The 19,575-nt window shown below is 37.0% G+C and overlaps 3 protein-coding genes and 1 long non-coding RNA gene across 5 annotated transcripts; 2 read left to right on the top strand and 2 right to left on the bottom strand.

The window, feature by feature from the left end:
- Positions 1-2: 2 nt before the first annotated feature.
- On the top strand, positions 3-2,520 carry LOC135075132 (uncharacterized). Its single transcript, XR_010257969.1, has 3 exons — positions 3-67; positions 645-739; positions 1,351-2,520. It is a non-coding gene; the product is annotated as an uncharacterized LOC135075132 (long non-coding RNA).
- LOC135075128 (uncharacterized protein F21D5.5) lies at positions 2,407-5,243 on the bottom strand. Of its 2 annotated transcripts, none has more exons than XM_063969473.1 (6): positions 4,950-5,243; positions 4,143-4,864; positions 3,800-4,069; positions 3,258-3,407; positions 2,898-3,103; positions 2,407-2,666 (listed from the first exon to the last, which is right to left on the bottom strand). In XM_063969473.1, exons 1-6 carry the CDS (start codon positions 5,080-5,082, stop codon positions 2,543-2,545), a joined length of 1,605 nt encoding a protein of 534 aa, XP_063825543.1. In that variant the 5' UTR covers positions 5,083-5,243; the 3' UTR covers positions 2,407-2,542. The 2 variants fall into 2 exon arrangements, with proteins under 2 accessions (XP_063825543.1, XP_063825544.1); XM_063969474.1 differs by having other exon boundaries at positions 4,143-4,843.
- Positions 5,244-6,061: 818 nt separating this feature from the next.
- LOC135075120 (acetyl-coenzyme A transporter 1) lies at positions 6,062-12,668 on the top strand. The gene is made up of 8 exons (XM_063969462.1): positions 6,062-6,248; positions 6,348-6,578; positions 6,932-7,221; positions 7,311-7,668; positions 7,746-7,865; positions 8,222-8,404; positions 9,236-9,457; positions 10,027-12,668. The coding sequence occupies exons 2-8, from the start codon at positions 6,366-6,368 to the stop codon at positions 10,195-10,197; spliced, it is 1,557 nt and encodes a 518-aa protein (XP_063825532.1). The 5' UTR covers positions 6,062-6,248; positions 6,348-6,365; the 3' UTR covers positions 10,198-12,668.
- Positions 11,888-18,362, bottom strand: LOC135075119 (cationic amino acid transporter 4). The gene is made up of 7 exons (XM_063969461.1): positions 18,290-18,362; positions 17,655-17,801; positions 17,038-17,286; positions 15,967-16,946; positions 15,389-15,605; positions 14,830-14,991; positions 11,888-14,315 (listed from the first exon to the last, which is right to left on the bottom strand). Exons 2-7 carry the CDS (start codon positions 17,794-17,796, stop codon positions 14,089-14,091), a joined length of 1,977 nt encoding a protein of 658 aa, XP_063825531.1. The 5' UTR covers positions 17,797-17,801; positions 18,290-18,362; the 3' UTR covers positions 11,888-14,088.
- Positions 18,363-19,575: the final 1,213 nt, after the last annotated feature.

Raw genomic sequence — 19,575 nt, 5'->3', positions numbered from 1 at the left:
CCGTCACCGCCGCCGTGCCGCTCACGGGTGCCCGGCTCGCGCACATCGATACTGTCTACATAGCCAGGTAAATATTGCGCCGTTTGTGGAAATTTCATTTATCTACATACCTAGTTACCTAAGAGCCTTTTCAAACAAAGAGATTGGTTTAAAGTCCGGTCGCACACGCACTGCGGCCGCTCGTCGCACAGTCGCGACAGCAATATACGCGCGAGCGATAAGGATGGATAGCTTGGGGTCATTGGACGAAATTCTATCTGCTCGGCGACCGGACTTAAGAGGTGCATGAAATCACGGCATGCAAGCTAAGCAGGTCTCTATCTCGCCTGGATGATTGTAATAACAAAAACCTGTGGTCTCAAAGCCATAATGAAGTGACTTTTGGTAGCTGCGATGTCACAGTGTAGTAAGATGTTATCGGTAAAATGAATAGGCTCTTAGATAATGGCCACAAATAGTAGCGAGACGTGCAGTCTTCCTTTCAAATACATTATTTAGCTAATGGAAAGGCTGTTCAGAGTAATAAAATCTATTTCGATCTTTAAACACCAGATTCAGAAAATATGTTAGTTTTATGGTTTTAATTATATTTTACCTTCGTTCTTTTGGTTTTCAAATTTGTTTTTCGTCCTGTTTAACTTTAGCTTCATTCCTGGTTCAAAGACAGTTTAGCTTTCCCTGAGACACAAGGGCTACATTGACCGAGTCCAAACCGACATCATGGCAGAAATTTCGTCAGGTACCATTGAATATTAACTGTTTTCTATCAAACAATTAGTTCCGCCAGTATTATTAACATAGGAACCTACTACTTCATCATCATCTTGGTACATCTCATAGAAAACAAAGCTAATATGATTCTTCTCGCTCGAGTTTTTATAGGGAGATAAAAGTACTTGTATGTCACTTTCTGTTTCTGTTCCTATAAGCTAGATCATGGTAATAATATACATGTAGATTATCATCCATATTTTCTGTAGGTAGGTGAACTTCAAGCATTTTCTAATATGAATGATGGCACATCAAGCTAAACATCGTTGTCTTATGTAGAAAATAGGTGCTATTTGGAAATAAAAACAAATTGGCCTGTTGCACTTCCGGCCTACCTACTGATTAGGTACCTTATACGAATGAAGGTGATACCTTAATGATCTTATTACAATTTTCTGGCCTTAAGAAACGCCTCTCGATTTTTACTTACTTGAAAAAAAAAAGTGTAGCTCAAATGGAAGAGCAGTCGCCCGGAAAGCGAAAGGTCGTGGGTTCGATTCCCACCTTAGGCAATTCGTACCTACTAAATTACCTAACTTACAGCTTCTGAATCTTTAATAATAAGCGTCTAATTTCCAGATGACATGAGGATGACTCGGATTCGAGTCTGGACAATCTAATTGATGCCGATGACGAGGAGGCGTACGATGACGAATGACACGGGACCCAGGCCATCGTGATCATCGCGTAAGGGATCATTTGTGAAAGAAAGACTACGTGCTGTAGTGATGTGATTGATTGGATTGTTTTAAGTTATGTAGAGTCAATAATATAATGGTTTGTGGTATGAAATGACACTGAAATATGGACTCAAGTCTTCTGATTGAGAACGGTGAAATTGAACCAATCACAGCTTTGAATCTATGCTTGATTTTGAAAAAGTTTTAAGCTAAATTCAGAATATCATTTACGTAATGGACAATATAGGACAGCAATTGCGTGAAAATAATTCTAATGATAGAGTAGTGGTATGTGAAAGATCATATTTTGTTAGAACGATGTTACAAAACCTGATAGTCGAATGTGTGTTTCGAATCAGTATGCAAAATGCATTTAAGTGCTAGATTGTGCACTAAAACAAAATTCTAATACCAATAATAATTCAACATGATTCAGATGAAACAATCAGTCAGTAATGGTTTTTCGTTTTGCTCAATAGTACCTACATAGGTGTAATTTGATCTACATTCAATTGATGTTCGTAGTAAATAACCTAAATATAAGGAAAAGTGGTGATCTTGTGATAATATCCATTAGTGAGAGGCAGATGTAATGTAGAAACTTAGTGGGTAAGCCTTGTTTTACTGCTGTTGGATATTTCGTAATAACTAATATTATAGTTAATATCTAACAGAGGTTAAACAGTTTTTAACTTTGCTAGCTTGGTGCCACCCAAACGTTTTGAATTTAAATGTTTTTGGTTGTAGTGAATGTGATACATTAAATAAATGTTTTAAGGTATCCGTCCATCCGCCATACGCGATATATGAGCACCGCTTACGTGCTTTACATTTTAACAACTTATTACGTATTTTTATCAAGTCGCCTTAATAGAAAACTTTGCTAGTTAATAAGTAGGTCCTTTTAATCAGTCTATTTTGGTAATATAAAGAACGGAATTATTCAAAGTCGGCCTAATAATTAAAGAAATTTATTAATAACAATTAGAATAAAGCTGTTACAAATCATCAAGTGTCGTAAGCCCATGTCTTTTTGCAATAAAAATAAATGCTGAATCATTAAATATAACAGTTGTTTAAATTACTATACCTCACTTTTCTAATAAATACATCCTATATATTTTTTCTGCTTCTTGATCTTCAAAACATGGATTGAACTTGACTTCAATTATTTCTGTGAAGCCTTCACTTGGCGTGGGATCCGTGAATTTATTCCTGAAACAATGAGATTTATGTTATTTAAAAGCCAAAGCATAGATGCTTAGAGTAAGATAGAAATTAAGACTTCAACAATTAAATATTAAAATCCATAAAGTTGTTTAGTCATCAATAGTATGTTAAACATATACCAGTAAACACTTTCACTTCTGTAGAGTGTCACATTTTCCATGGATAGGTGTACAAAATTTGAGTAAGTACATGGACCTAAAAAATACAAATACTCACTTGTAAGTATGAAAGACGATGTCATTGACTGGAACGTGGTTGATCTTCATGAGCTCCCTGAACTTGTTGTTGTGTTGCGCGTGCGCCTTCGTGGCGGCCATCTTGGCGCATCGGCACTCCACCTTCATTTGTTTCGCGAGAGAAGTCCAGCGAGACCGCGACTCGATATCTGGGTTAGTACTGTCCACGATTACACTTTTTCCTCTCTGAAAATTGTATTTAAGAATGTTTAGACATGTGTAAAGTTATTTATTTCCAGAAAGACACCATGAGGACTTTATTCAAAGCAGTCCATTTTGTCGATCAAAAAAAAATAAGTCGTTTATACGTAAGTAATCGCAATTATCATGAAACACCCACCTCTAAAAGTTTTGTAGCTTCAGCAGCACACTTCTGCCAACTACCAAGAACGTCTCTGCATACGGCCACATATTGGTGATTCGACTTTTTTTCTATTTGCTTAGCCAGGAATGATTTGCCACTGCCAGGGTACCCCACAAAGACGAGAATCTAAAAAGAATATTCATATTAAGAAACTTAGATTTCTGAAGATGATAAAGACTCCTCCAAGCTTCTACTCAATGGACCATCACATAATGATGTAACATACTTGGCATACCTTTCAATGACTATGCTGTAACTCTGCTAATAACACACACATCTTTAGTGTTCAATTGTTTTGAGTCTTGATGTCAGAAAAGTTACTTCAGATTCTTGTGTTTTCAAGTGACTCACCATTATAAAAGGTTAGAATTGGAACATCAAAAGACATATTTAGTGTTTACATATGTATGAACTTTTTAACTAATAGTTTAGTGCCTTTTAAAAAGACTAAATATTAAGGCCCCATTAATGAATATAAATATGAAAAAATAAAGAACTAGATGGTGAATTTTCCTCACCTCCTTTTTAGTACTTATCAGATTGTCATTAAATGGCTCTGATTTAACATCTTTGGGAATAAATTCAGGTTTGCTCATCGGCACATTTGCAATAGAATGGCCTAGGAAAAACTGCTCTGGGGTATAAAACTTTAAGCCCAGGTTTTCAGCCATAAGTTTATCTGCCATGGAATGGTCTTTCTTCTTGCCAGGTGCCCAATTTGCTGTGCGTCCAGCTGCATCACCACAGTAGAAACAATCTTCTTTAACTATTTCTAGGCCACCATTTTTCTAAAATGAAAAAGAAATTATTAAGAAATACCTTAATACTAATTAATTTAATTCATACAATAATATACCATACCCGTTCAGTTAATATTTTCCACATTCCCGTAGCAGGTTTCCTATAAAACCCTTTTCCAGTTGCTATGTATGCCTGAATAGGGACATCGAGTTTTGTAGTAATACCCTCAATTTTCTTCTTAAAATCTTTAATTTTAACTCTACCATTTCCTATTGGAGCTTGATTGCTAAGGATTACTATTTTGTAGTCTTGTGTTAATAGTTCTTTTAACTTGTGTGCTACAGTAGGGAAAGCTATTTGCCAATCATTTATATCTACTGGATGAACTTTGCCTGACTTTGTCTTGATTAAAGTGCCATCCATATCAAAAGCTGCTATCTTTTTACTTGGTTTAACCCCCTTTGCAGTGAATATGTAGAGTTCACCCCTATCTATTTCATCCCAAGTGTCTTCCAATGCTTCTTCAATATGTTCTGAACCAGTGTCTAAGTTTTCTGCTTTCATTTTCTTACTTTGTGCAGTAGTTGTTTCTTCATCATCTAATTTCCTTTTGCTGCTGTGTTTCGGTTTTTCACCGTCTTCGGGAGGTGGATCGAACTCAATGATATGTATATAGTTATTTAGAAGGACCTCAACTTTGCTGCCATGGCCCACTTTGTATGGAACATTCTTTTTCAGAGCAAACCCATCTAACCCTGACGGATTTACACCCAACTGCGTGAGCTCAACTGAACATTCTATACAATCAGCTTTGAGGCTTACTGTAAAAGAGGAACAAGTACCTACATTTAAAACAGATACATAAACATAACCTATACAAGTTGTAAACAGTAACTTTAAACCAAGTAACTGTAAAATATAGCTTACCCTGTTGCCTCGAGCAAGAAGAATCTTTGATTTTAGTAGCTTTACTGCGACCTATAACTGTTTCCACATTGTGTATTAGCTTGATCGGTGCATGAGTATCCAGAAGACACCTCAAAAAACACTGGCGCATCATATTGTTTGAGTAACGAAATACAGTATTGGACACCTAATATGAAAACTTTCAGTTTTACCTTTTTATTTCATTAGAAAATAAATAATGATTTATCCAAATCTTGAAAAATCATAGGACAACTGTGGGGACAACAACAAACAGCTGTAGTAATCAGTGTTGCCAGTCGGGTCTTGTCAGAAATTACCAGAAATATAAAAAAATGTAACCTTTTTGAATAAAAAGTAACCTTCATACGGGGGGGGGGGGGGGGGGAGCGATTGTGTAAGGTTGTTCATGGATGGTTCATGTTTACCTAAATTCGAAATTTTGACCATTCCATGAAGACCGAAAAGTGACCGGTCGTATAAAACCGTTTCATGGATTTGCGTTTTATTATCAAAAAAACATTTGCTAAAACTCATTGTCTTAACAAATAATAAATCAAATTCATGTTTAAATGCAGTTTATGACATAATTTTTAAATTGTCACTATTAATATTTTTACTGAATAACCTGTAAAAGTTAATTCTACAATTTCTGAAAAATCACCTAAAAGTAACCTTTTCATTAGTGTAACCTAAAAGTAACCAATGCAGTTCAAAAGTAACCTGAAAGGTTACAAAAGTAACCTTCTGGCAACACTGGTAGTAATGTAGTAAAAAAAAAAGACTGACACTGACAGTTGTCAGGCAACGGCCAACGATATAATATCGGTAGACCGATAATACGATTAAATCGAAACCAAATAATCAATTTTCAATGGATAAAAAAAATTACTTTAAATCCGTTCTAAAATAGATTGAATAATGTTTCACTGAACTTTTTTGAGGCGTAAATCGGTAGATTTTGAAGTCCTCTAGGTCTTGATTTATGTCGATATTTTACCGATATTAAAATGAGAGCATCTCTAGTGAATGCTTTAAAAAAAAACAAATCTTGTCTATATTTTATAGTGTCACAGTGACGTTGACACTGTCAGTCATTAGTTTTTCATTCATTCATTCATTCCAATTCTACTCGTTTTCTTCTCATGTTTGGTTGTATTTCGTGTTGCAAAATTAATATTTTTTAATTGCCGAAACGAATAAAATTGAATTTGAACCAAGGAACACCAATTGACTAACTTTTTTGAACTAATGTATAAAAAGTAAACGCCTTTAATTCAGAGCACAGCGGTAAAAATTAAGGTGTGTGTTTTAGAAAAGTGTAGAATTATTTTACTGACGTGTATTATTTTGTTGTGTTGGCAGGTGGTTTTATAGGTATTATCCTAATTATTATTTCAGGCTTTACGCGCATTAATCATGCCTTTAACTAAACGTAAAAACTCGCCGGAAAAAGAAGAATTAATTGAGAATGGTGACACCATGGCAGAAAGTGGACCGAGTAACATCAAAGGTGATGAAGTGAATATAGCGGTTTTACTATTTTTATATACTCTACAAGGCATACCCTTGGGACTAGCCGCGGCAGTCCCTATGCTGCTTCAAAATCGCGGCATAACATACACACAGCAGGTGAGAACTTAATATTAGTTTTATCACATTATTTTGATTTACAAGTTTCCATTTTTGTTAATCATTACTACTTAATAATAATGACTGAGTAACTTGTTAATGATGCTTCCCTCTGACAACATTTTCACTTTATATACTGTAAAAAAAATAGGTATATTAAAAAAAACACAAGTACTTTGAGCTATTATTTTCATTTGGACTGCCCATTTTTTAAATGCAAATGTATTTTTAATGATTATAATAAAATCACAGTCATTATTGCATGAAAAACAATTGAAAACTTAATTTACTATTAGTAATTTATTATCAAAAATGTCAAAAAAATTGTAATTATTTAAATATTTCATTTTCAGGCTGAGTTCAGTTTAGTGTACTGGCCATTCAGCATAAAGTTACTGTGGGCACCTATAGTAGATGCTCTATTCTGGCCCAAATTTGGGCGGCGCAAAACATGGCTAGTCCCCGTGCAGTACCTAATAGGAGTTGTTATGATGATCATGTCCAGCAACGTAACGGAGTGGCTCGGCTCCAAAAGCCAAGCACCATCAATGACACTCCTCACTGCTTCATTCATGTTTTTGAACTTCTTGGCTGCCACTCAAGATATTGCTGTTGATGGTTGGGCTCTTACGATGTTAAAAAGGTAAGTTATATTTTTTTAGATTCACTTCCACTTTTAGCTAAGAAAATCTATTAAGTTTACCATACACAATATTATTTTTCTATTTCCAGATGTAATGTTGGTCATGCCTCAACATGCAACACTGTAGGTCAGACAGCTGGCTATTTCCTTGGCTACGTATTATTCTTGGCCCTAGAATCTCCCTATTTCTGCAACAAATACCTACGTTCAACTCCTGAAGAGACTGGCATTGTCACTCTTGCTAGTTTCCTATTTTTCTGGGGATGGATATTCTTTATTACTACTACATTTATCGCTGTTTTTAAACATGAGGCCAATGATGCACCTAACAACAGAGAAAGCCAAGTTAAAGGAATGAGTGACATTGTGACTGCATATAAACAATTGTATACAATCGTAAAACTGCCAGCTGTACAAACTTTGGCATTGGTGCTATTTACTGCGAAGGTAATTAAATTGAAAGTGAGAATTTAAATTATTGTTATGCCATATCTATAAGCGATTGACAAAAATTATAATTTCAGCTAGGATTCTGTGCAAGTGATGCAGTATCAGGACTTAAATTAGTTGAGGCAGGAGTGCCTCGAGAAGATTTGGCATTACTTGCTGTACCATTAGTGCCAGTTCAAATCATCATGCCAGTGGTATGTACCCTTTTAAAATGTGTATGGAGCTTATCAAGCATTTTGGCATCTTATTCAGTTGTAATAGAGGCGATTTTGCAACATAAATTAGTCTAATGAGCTGTTGCCTGTTCATGTAATATATCAGAGTAGCTCATATTTAACTAAACTACGGCCAACGAGAAGCGATACAAAATGTAAACAAACCCAATGTCATGGGTGAACCCGTCTGACTTTGGCATAATTTGGCGGGAGAACGAGACATAACGACAAATACACAAGATGGGAAGAGATAGAATATATTGTCAACTCGACAGTCGTATCGACCTTTTGTATCGCTGCTAGTTGTACTTTAATAAATGTTTTTAATTTATCAGGTCCTAGCAAAACACACAACAGGACCCGCGCCACTACACTTGTGGTTACGAGCGTTCCCACTGCGGCTGTTAGTCGGCCCACTAGTGGCACTTCTGGTGGCGCTCACTCCCAGTCTTCTTGGAGACTCGGGCCCTTCCTACTCATACCTGTTCGTTCTGATGGCGCTATACGTGTTTCATCAGGTAAGAAGTTAAAAAAGAATTCTAAATATCCGTGTATTAAGCCGGGTCTCCATCGCGTGTTTTGTCCTACACAATCAACAAAAACATGTCAACATTCAACATTTTTTGTAGGCAATTTTGTTGATTGTGTAGGGCAAAACACGCGCTGGAAACTTGGCTATAATCAACCATTATTGTTCACATTCCTGCAACATGTTTTCAAGTTGTCTTTAGGTAAACATACCGAAAAAAAAACTAATCATGTCGGCATTGTAGTTACTATTACTATTATGTTTTTTTCCTTCACATTGAACACTGTTTTCCTGCTCTAATTTCGCTTAGTTAGACCATAGTGGGCGTAGTGTGAGTTTACGTAAAACGCATTCGATATCGACTGCGTAAAAAAGTGACATTAAATGTATGACGGATTGTACAACGCCCCTAGCGGAAACTTTCAAGAACTAAAATTTTCTTACATTTTTTATTGATGTAAACTCACACTACGCCCCCAGAATAATAATAAGTTTAGACTTCAAATCCATTTCCGACACAATAATTCTTGGACACTTTTACATAGTAGAGCCATTTAATAATTATCATCAATATTACAATAGAAAACTCCCAGACTTAAAACATGCGATGTTCATTCATGCACACGTTTATATTGTGTGGTGGATCGAACCCGCGACCTAAATAGGGACAACCCTATATGTAATTTATTTATTTCATTTGGTTTACCAGAAATTGTTACATTGATGCTTACACAATACATGCAAATATCGTCCTGCGCTTGTGGATAAGAGTAGGTATTCTTGTGTATCAATCATTACAACAGTCCATAAACATTCGCAGACATGTCTCTACTGCATGTTCGTGGCAGTAATGGCATTCTACGCGAAAGTGTCAGACCCGACAGTGGGCGGGACTTACATGACGCTGCTCAACACGGTGTCGAACCTGGGAACCAACTGGCCCAACACCCTGGCGCTGTGGGCCATCGACCATCTCACCTTCAAGACTTGCACTGCGCCGGAGTTGAGCGATAACACGTGCGCTACAGAGTTGGAGACTGATGTAAGTTTGTTTATAAATTCAATGCTTGTTTATATGCAATTACAGAAATTTATAAGTATTCTAACTAGAATAGAATATTATTTAATATTCTATTCTGTTTTGTGTTTTTATTTCTTTACACAAGTATCTCAGTTTCATGTTTATCAGTATTCATTTGTTTAGTCTCTTTTAAAAATTAAATCACACCTGCCAGTGTTTATTGGCATTATCTCTATAGTTGTCCAACACTGAACCGTCCCAGTTATGAGATTGACAGGAGGGCGCTACTATCAATGCTGTGTTATTAGTTCCGATTTTTGCCACCATTTCAAAATCGTTTGATACGTCAACTATGCTATAAAATATAGTTGTGATTGTATCATAAAAGTTGTTAGGGGAGTATTCGTGAGTCCGTGACATTTTAATCAACTGTTCAAATAACCATAAAACATGGTAATGTTTACTGCTTAGTGTTTTCTTCCATCATTATTCAAATAGATTATTTTTTATGTCTTGCATCGATTAGCTTAAGTGAGAATCGAACCCGTGACTTATGTATGATGTAAAGGTTTCTAAAATTTTACTTCCAGGTATGCACAAGCGGCGGCGGTAAATGCAAAATCCGCATCGACGGGTTTTACATAGAGACGGTGCTTTGCCTAGTGGTAGGCTTTCTCTGGCTGCAATGGGGCCGGCCCACCATAAACCGGCTCCAACGGCTGCCCCCCTCCGCCTGGCAAATCGGCCGCACCCACAGATAAGACTGACCCACTTACCTTTACCATTCCAATTTGTTTTTGTTCTAGGATAAAGTTAAATTGCCTCTGGACAGTGTAACTTCGAACCGATGGTCAAAGAGTTCAAGAAAATGAACTACTTTAGAAGCTTAAAACCAGGCAATAAAGTTTAAAGTACGATGTAATTGATAATTATTTTTAGCAAAGGGTAAAAATGCTATTGCCACGGCCGTGACGTCACCACCCGCAATCTTTACTTGAGTAACTGCTAAAGTACCAAGAGGTTTTATACTGTGACGCTAAAATTTTGTAGCCTAGCGAAATTTCACTTTGGACATTGTTACATTGGAGATCGCAGTTTAAAAGATTGATGTTTTTCAGAGAGCGCTGCTGCCCATTCTCTGTTTGATGTGTAGTCCCTAAGTCGCCTCTTACGACACCCGCGGGAAGAGTAGGGGTTGGTGACAAATGTATTCTACTCTGCCGTCACCACACGGCTTTTAAACTGCGATCTCCAACCCGCCTGCCTAGCGTGGAGATTATGGCAAAACCCTCCACTATAGTGGAGGAGGCTCATAGTCCAACAGTGGACTGTAAAGAGCTGTTGATGATGATGATGATGATTGTTACATTGTCTACAGGCACTGGGCAATACGTTTTGTATGCTCACTGACAGTTCGCAAAGGTCCCAATATTCAAAAATATGGACGCTTAAACCTTCATAATTTTGATAGTCGGATCGTTACACGGTGTTAATGAAACTGAGACGCGTGCTAATAAAAACACGAGTAATAATCTTGACACCGCATCTGTTTTTCTCCTGTTTCATACATTGAGCTGTTGTTTCATACTAACACAAAAATGCAATTTTAAATACAAAAAAAAATAAACACTGAAATACCTCATTCATCGCGCTATAATTACGCGATAGACGGGCCCAATTACCTTTACCAGTACAGTACTACACCGTTAAGCTTTAATTTAGAATTTTGTGAAACTTGGATAAACTGTAAACGCTTTGCGGAGATTGGCACCTCACGCTTGCCTGTAAAGCAGTGTTATCACTGCCGCGTGTCTCTAGTTTTTGTTGTAATCCAGTGTGGTAGGCCTAATTATGTATTTCAAATTTTAAAGCAAATAAATAGCCTTGTCATTTTCATCTTGACAGGGTATTTTATCAGCATTGATTGTCTTGATATTTTTACAATATGTAATTGTATGTATAGTATTATCTACACAAATATTTTAAAGAGGTAAAGTTTGTCAGTTTGGATGTGCGTTACAGACTTTCTATGATAAATGCATGCGAAAGATTTAGATAGAAATAAAGTTCCGAAGGTTCTGGAATTGGCGACAGAAGCAGTAGTAGAGTTAGTAGTGTATCATTCGATGATAACTACGGTAGTACGACTTCCCAGTCAGACTTATGAATACAGGTTGTGTAGTCGCGGTTTGTAAACAATAATGGTAGTGTAATTGCCATCTCCACTTTACCTATACTTACTAATACTAGTTTTCTTACCGGCTAGAATGTTAGAAAAGGCCAATAGATATAAGTGTGTCATTGTGATAATTTATTAACAGTCTATTAAGGAAATAATAATGTAATTTATATAGTTTCAATTGTTTATATTTGTTATATCAAGTTCAAGTTATGGAGCATTATTGTTTCATAAAATAATTTAAAGGTCGGGGTATAAATAAAAGAGATAGCAATAATTTACTCATTATACTTTATGTACACATCAACACTTACTGTATGTATAATAGTTTTATAACAATGCTATAATCCGGTTACTATTAACAATTTGGTAATCATCACACAATAAATGTCATCGGATAATGCGACATCAACAAGTTTGCAATTAACTAAACAGAAGCAGTAAATCTAAAACGATTTGTTAACAGCAGTATAGACTACATACAGTAAACACAAACAATGCTGCCTGCAGCTCAACTTGGAAGAAATAACAGTACTATGATAATGTAAACGATAAGTGATCAAGATTGGAAGTTTTTACATTTTTAATAAAGTATACAAAACATCTCAAAAAAATTCAAAATATCTTTTAACTCATATTTTACAGACTTCATTTAAATAAAAAAAATATACGACATCTTTTTATAAAGAAATTATTGATTTTAGGTCATTATCGTTTACTCTAACATAAACATGTATTTGAATGTTAATTTCACAAGTATTTGTGCACAAATGTTGTCCGTTTGAAATCTTAAAATTGTGCTGTCGACTACAAATATTTTTGTAATTAGTGTGTTAGTGTTGATACTTTATTCTTAGGCTCTATACGAATACATGACGGACACACAAGTTTATCGTTTGAAAAAAAAACTGTATAATTTTCTGTATAAAAACATGTATGTTTTACCGAAAACGATGGATTGAAATTTTATTTTGTTCTTCCTACCAAATTAATTGACATTTCAAACAGAAATAAAAGTTTTGTTGAAAATAAATATATATTTTCTAAAACGAGCTTTGGCCTTTCTTTTTACTAATTTGAAATAGTAAGTTGAATGTAAATTTATAAAAAAGTGTAAAGGAGAAATGCGTTGAAATAGAAAAAGCATAATATAAGTATTAGGTAAACAACAAAGTAATTTAGAGGTTCCAAAAAATCGAGTATATTTGTCTAAAAACCCAGCTATAGGCAGTATTTCTATTTTCTGGTCATAAACTTGCAACTATGACATTAATGTTTTCTTATCAGAAATAATAAACTTTATACGAGTATCATAACAGGTACATTAAAATCTATGTGTTAAATTAATCGATAACCAATTTTATAGTATACCCAAGAAGTATTAAATACTAAACCATTACATCTTATTTTGAAAATAATACTTTGAAATACCTTTAATTAGTTTTAATATATCATATTTTTCGGGTTGATTTTAATTATAATTACAAAAATAAAGATTTAAATATGACTAGATCTCGAATATTAAAAGTTTCATTTACCACGTGCGTTAAGTCGCCAGTACCTAATTAGATCATGCCTTCGTCAGTTAGTAGATCTACCGCTTTTAGTGCACGCCCTATATCTACTTTACTAAACTTTTAAAGAGATAGCTAGTTACTTTGGTGGAAGGAATAAATAAATAGACTAAATTCATAAAAATAATAATACTAGCAGAAATAAAGCGAAAATATGTTAACAGCTTTCGCTCTATTCAAGTTATACTTAAAACTTGACTTATTTTTCATTTGAAACAGAGTAAATCAAATCAAAACCAGTTATTTATTACCGCATCTATTTTATCATTTGTTTAAGTTCCGATAGATAATTCATACACAAACGAATAAGTAATAAATCTATTTATTGCTCTGTTATTTTATATTGCCATTATTTTCTAAACTGTGTCGGTAGAGTCGATGTTTAAAAATAATTTACTAAAACGCGATTAAATATTACTTGCAATGAACACTGTAGGAACATACATACGGCAGTTTATTTTTAAAACACACTGGTGTTATTACAAGAACACATAAAACTCCCTAAATCTGAACAAGGAGTTATCCTTATTCGCCTGACAAACCTATAAAAAGTTTTTGGCAACCTCATCTTATGCGCATCGAAAGCTATAGCTGCAAGTAATTTTCGGATAAACGCTGTGCAGCCCTTATAAATTGGATACGTAAATGATAAAAGTTTTCATTCAGCCTACGATACACTAGTAGGGGCTATGTTTTATCCAATATGATTCGTTATGCCTATATAGGATCAAATGTTTCGTGCACATCACTAGACGCATAGTCAACTCGGTGTTAGTTTTAACCCTTTTTTGTACACCGCCTACAAGATTATGTTGGCCATAATGTATCGTAGGCTTCAAAGAAACGTCATTCAAAAGGCAGTTTACATAAAGCGGTACACCTATCACCTGGGTTTAGAATCACGGGTCCCGCCTGTCGAGTTCCTCGTCGCATATGATGGGTTTGCGGTCGTCGCTCTTGCTAGCGCGACCCAAGCGACCGACTCTACGGGCGAGGGCGCTGGTCTTCTCAACTGCTCCCCAACCACCGCTATGGCCACCGCCGCTGCCTGATCGGGAGAGTAGACCGGTCACACCCTCGCCTAGCTTGCTGTGGTGGATGCCGTATAGGAAATACAGGAGCAGGCCTGGAAAGAGAATTTATGTGTTCAGAAAAGGCAGGTGCGTGGAAATTTCGATCGTAGTATTCTCAAAAGATACTCGAAGACCACAAAGAAACTTAATCCGCCAATGCATAGAAGAATCTTCATTTCACTTCGGATCGAATAGATACCATACTTTAGATATGAATTTCTTTGTTTTTACGTTCGAAAAAGGCTACAATGTACAAGTAATAACTAACTAACAAAGCCTTAAAACGTGAAGGAAACGTAAGACTGGTAAGACTAGGCGCAGACCACCGATTTTTATATGGGCGATAGTTGGGTCCGAATTTAATTTGTATGAAGAACCGGCCAAATCGAATCGGCGTAATGTGCGCACTTCCATACATGCCCATACTGATCAACTGCCCGACTAAACTATCGGCCGACGAAAAATCGATGGTCTGCGCCTAGACTAAAGACCATTTATTAGCATGAGAAACCGATCGGTTATGTTGCACACTGAACTGACTTAAAATTAAGTGTCTTGAATACTAACCAAAAGTCATCCAAATAGCGAACCGCGCCCAAGTCAGAGCGCCCAGGTTGACCATCAGTTCAACGTTAAGGAGAACGCTGGCAGCTGGCAGAAAAGGCACCCATGGCACGCGGAACGGCAGGCGCGTCGGGCTCTGCTGGTGGGCTTTGATGATTACCAGGCCTGAAAAACACATTGAAGATTTTTAGGCTCTGGCAGCTACGTCATAGAAACACAGATGAAAATATTACTAACGAAGTGATGAAAATGAAGAACAAAATCTGGCTGCAAGGACAATGCCGAGATTGTGTTGCAGTGGTGGGAACGAGATGAGGTAAGTAATTGTAACGTTTTTTTAACACTTCTAGTTTCAACTTTGTTGGTTCTACTCAGGATATCTCTACAACAGCCTAACTGCCCAAAGTAACTTTAGTAGTCCTGTAGGCCTGGGATGCGCTCCATTTTATCTATTTTACGCGATAAGCTCTTACATTGTGACATCTAAAATCATCGTTAGGAGTATATCACGAGCACGAAGAGCTATTCATCCTATTATAATATAATCAAAAACCCAACTTACAAGCAATAATGATCAGGTAAAGCACGAAGTCTGGCAACAGGGCCCAGAGACCCGCGGGTTCAGCCAAGAAGTGGTTGTGGGCGCACAGAGCGGCGGCCGCGGCTGTAAACGTGTACACGCAGCCCGACACCGCCGCCCCCGGGGCTCGGCCACCGGCCAAAGGCTCGAGCCACGCGTATTGGGGCCTCAGACGCCCCACAGTAAGCGCTTCGAACATCTAAAACGTGAAGAACATCCAGTTGTCAATCCAAAAGGTAGGTAAGTACCTTCACCTAATTCTTTTGTTGTCTTTTCTACACTATTTGTTGATTTGTTATCATATCAATGCTATTTCAATCAATCACTGTTTTTTAAATGTACCAATCGATTACCGATTGTTGTTTGTTGGCATAAGATGTTTTTCGGATATCAAATCTAACAAACCACAATATTGATTACTTTATGAGTCGTAAGGGCCTCTTTAGGCATAGACCTCTCAATTTAATTAATTTATCAAAAATATCAAAATGTCAACCCAGTTAGTTTGCGTTTGCTTGAGTTTTAATACGCATGTTATAAGGTTTATGATTTTTTATTACCTCAGATGATGATGATCCTCCATCGGTTGCTGGGGTGCCAGTAGCTGAGCTATCCTCGCGATCGATTGGCGAGTCCAGCTGAGGCACGCCAAAGCTTTTGTCATCTACCGAAGGAATAGGCCGGTACCGCAAAATGATGACGGCAGCGCTAACAATCGTATAAGCCAGCAATGTTCCTATTGACATGAACTCTACCAACTTCTCCAAGTCGAACAATAAAGCAATGATAGCAGATGAGAATCCAGAGATGATAAGATTAGAAATGGGAATTTGGGACTTGTTGTTAACGTCACTAAGAAATCCAAAGAGCAACCCATCGGCTGACATGGCATACAAACATCTTGGTAAAGCAAACAGTGATCCCAGTAACGTGGTGGTCATACCACAAACTGCACCGACGGCGACGGCATACTTCGCCCAATCAGCGTGAACTGCCCCTAGAGCTGCTGGCAAAGCAGCCTCAGGATTGATACTCTTATAGGGTACCATCAATGTTAGAGCTATGGCAACCAGAATGTACCCAAACGCCACGACCGCCATGGAGAGAATAGTGGCGATCGGAATAGATCGGGATGGATCTTTTGCCTCCTCGCTCGAAGCAGAAATACTATCGAAACCGACAAAGGCGTAAAAACAAGTAGCAGCTCCTGCTAAGACTCCACTAAACCCATACGGCATGAAACCACCGTTCTTCGGAGACCAATTGCTAATATCAGCGTAATAGAAACCTAAAAATATAACAAGCGATATCACTAAAAGATTGAGAATTGTGAGGCCATTATTTATGTAGGCCGACGTTTTGACTCCGACAGCTAATATCAATGAAGCTACAATGCATATAAGAAATGCTAAAACATCTGGGTATCTGCTGAGAAGTGTCTCGTGAAGTTCTCCAGTTATCGATATTGTCGCATTACTTATAGCACCGTCCAGCATTGCATCCAAATAGCCAGACCACGCCCTCGCAACAGAGGCGGCACCTGAAAGTAAATACCAAGTTGTTAAGTGTCTAAACGAGCATCATGATTACGCTGCTGATAAATGTTAACTTTTGTGGGTAAGATCGCCTACCTATCATATATTCCAGAACGATGTTCCACCCAATGATGAAGGCCCAAAACTCTCCGATGCTGACGTAGGTGTACGCGTAAGCGCTACCAGCTCTCGGGATTCTGGTTCCAAACTCAGCGTAGCACAGCGCTGCCAGTGTGGAGGTCACGCCAGCCAGGAGGAAGCTGAGAGCAGTGGCCGGGCCCGCCATGTGACGGGCGACGGTGCCCGTCAGCACGTATATGCCTGCGCCCACCATGTGCCCAACACCTAAAATGGAATTTAAGCAATATTGGTGAACATAAGTAAGTATAATTGTCTGCTAACTTTAAAATGTAGAATAGAACTTCAGAACTTATCGAAGAAACGTTGTGTAAGATGTCCTTCAACAAGTTGGTAAGGTATGGCCAGGCAAGTAAAGATGTGTCTTTATTGGAATTTAGTAAGATGATAAATCATTATTAGTGACAAAGCATGCATGCTAATGACAACGGGGTAAAATTTGAAATCCATCAGACATTTCAGAAGATTATACTTATACAGTTCATTTTTTTTTTTTAATTTGATCAAAATTACGTCTCGCAAGTTCGTTTTTAAGCTTATTAACCCGTGATTAACTTGACAGAGGTTGAACTTACCAAGAAGAGTAATGTCGAATGTGGTGAGGCAGCGGTTGAGCGGCGTGTCCAAAGAGTCCCCGTGCAGGGGCTTACGCCGATTCATCTTGTGGCAGAACCCCGAGAGCACATGCCCCAAGATTTTGTGTCGGGCCCCCGGCATCTTGCCTGGAAAACAGAGGTAAGTATTAATTTATAGGTACCTACTTCATTAGAAAGTATTTTATCTATGTTGTTGCCACCCTTTGATATAGGTAGTAGATTTCTTTGATTCTTGATTTCTAAAGAAACAACATTAACTATCATCAAGACTAGAAAGAACGGAATATACGAGCATAGTCGTTAATTCCTCTATGTATACGAGCAACAACCTCACTTGTTTATTTCATGGAGTAGTAAGATGTGTTTATAGAACCTGTCAATATTCCACGTGATTTATTTTAAGAACCGCTTCATTGGCTCTAGTTTTTGACGATTCAAAAACATTTTCAACACTGATACACTCTTATGAAAATCGATTTTCAGAGCCTTTCTTTCTGTAAGCTGTAGTAAATCATGTGCTGTAATTATCTCTACTCCGAACAATAGTTACATAATTAATCTTAGAGAGAAAACAAAAAGTTTAATTTAATTACATAGAATAAATACGTAAATACCTGGTTATTATGAGCCAGCTGACGATTTTTGCAATACTGCCAGTGGCAGCACGACACGACTGAAGAGCTTGCGCGCGCAACTAATCGATTCCATACAACCTTGTTTACATCATCCTATGTGGGTAGTAGATGCACGCAGGAAATGTAAATGGAGATAACAAATTAAAATTCCACTACAATGGGATCAGTTTTCCCACAGAATTCTAAAATAGTAGGGTAGGTAGAGGGGTAACCTCATACTTAAGATGGTTGTACCCAAGTTCGATATTCATTCAATGGCGCCAATAGAACTGTGCTAAAATTCCGACTTGTACGTGTATGTGTATGTCCACCACTACTATCTTTAACAGCATTATCTTGTCAGCAGGCTCGAACATAACACTTACCAAAATTGAAATGTAAAAAAATTCTAGGTCACTAAAAACGACAAATATAACAAAAACTCTACCTACATAATTTAAACGCGTAGGTTAATCATAATATTAAATCAGGGGTAACCGGTCGATCGTGGCTGTTATGTTCCTACACCTAGTCGTTTTGATCGCGAAAAGACAAACAAATATACCTAGGAAATATGCGTAAAAGAGACTACGGATTGAAAAAAGAAGTAATTTAATTATTAGATCGCACTGGGTTTTGCCAGTAAACAGTAGAAGAAATCATGTTGGCCCTGTTAAAAATTAATGATAGTACGGAACCACAGATATGGATTAGAGTAGATACAGCAAGTTGCTAGTCAAAGCGTGCCATTCCGATATGTCCAAATGGACATACATGGTCGAGTGATGTTCATGTAATCCGATTACAACAATCGGATACGATGATTTTACGAGGACAGTAGTACGAACACGGTAGAGAGAAGAAATTATTTACGGATTGAGAATTGTAATTAACAGCAACGAGTAACAAATATGTAATCAATTAGAATAAAGTAGCAGAAGAAGAATTATAAAACAAGTTAGATCAGTGATCGCGGAAGACAGAGTGCACTGTATAACGTCGAAATATACAAATCAAGAAGTTATGTCAGTGATCGCAGTATACACTATTACTACTATGTATACGACGCCCGAGATTTTGTCGTTTAGAAATATCTTCAAAACTAGGTACCTGACTTAGCTTTATGAAAAAAAACGTCAATACGTTTTTGCATGCAAAACTACGCATTTTTACATTTATTAAAAATAAAAAGCTTGAGTAAAATAGTCTTTATTTTATGAAAGTAGGTCATTTACTTACTAGGATATTTAAAAGTATGGAATTAAGTATGAATTACTAGTAGTACT

This window comes from Ostrinia nubilalis, chromosome 10 (genome assembly GCF_963855985.1).
Source record: "Ostrinia nubilalis chromosome 10, ilOstNubi1.1, whole genome shotgun sequence".
In the NCBI taxonomy this organism is placed as follows: Eukaryota; Metazoa; Arthropoda; class Insecta; order Lepidoptera; family Crambidae; genus Ostrinia; species Ostrinia nubilalis.
Note: the sequence above shows the minus strand (reverse complement) of the source record. Positions and strands in the feature narration are given on the sequence as shown.

Excerpts from the sequence above, each read along its gene's own strand:
- LOC135075128 (XM_063969473.1), bottom strand. The coding sequence starts at position 5,082 with ATGATGCGCCAGTGTTTTTTGAGGTGTCTTCTGGATACTCATGCACCG. Across the intron at positions 3,408-3,799 it reads TGATAAGTACTAAAAAGGAG|ATTCTCGTCTTTGTGGGGTA; the intron begins GTGAGGAAAATT and ends TATTCTTTTTAG. Across the intron at positions 2,667-2,897 it reads ATCGTCTTTCATACTTACAA|GAATAAATTCACGGATCCCA; the intron begins GTGAGTATTTGT and ends TCATTGTTTCAG.
- LOC135075120 (XM_063969462.1), top strand. The coding sequence starts at position 6,366 with ATGCCTTTAACTAAACGTAAAAACTCGCCGGAAAAAGAAGAATTAATT. Across the intron at positions 6,579-6,931 it reads GCATAACATACACACAGCAG|GCTGAGTTCAGTTTAGTGTA; the intron begins GTGAGAACTTAA and ends TTTCATTTTCAG. Across the intron at positions 7,669-7,745 it reads TGGTGCTATTTACTGCGAAG|CTAGGATTCTGTGCAAGTGA; the intron begins GTAATTAAATTG and ends TTATAATTTCAG.
- LOC135075119 (XM_063969461.1), bottom strand. The coding sequence starts at position 17,796 with ATGCCGGGGGCCCGACACAAAATCTTGGGGCATGTGCTCTCGGGGTTC. Across the intron at positions 16,947-17,037 it reads CGTTCTGGAATATATGATAG|GTGCCGCCTCTGTTGCGAGG; the intron begins GTAGGCGATCTT and ends ATTTACTTTCAG. Across the intron at positions 15,606-15,966 it reads GAGGATCATCATCATCTGAG|ATGTTCGAAGCGCTTACTGT; the intron begins GTAATAAAAAAT and ends TTCACGTTTTAG.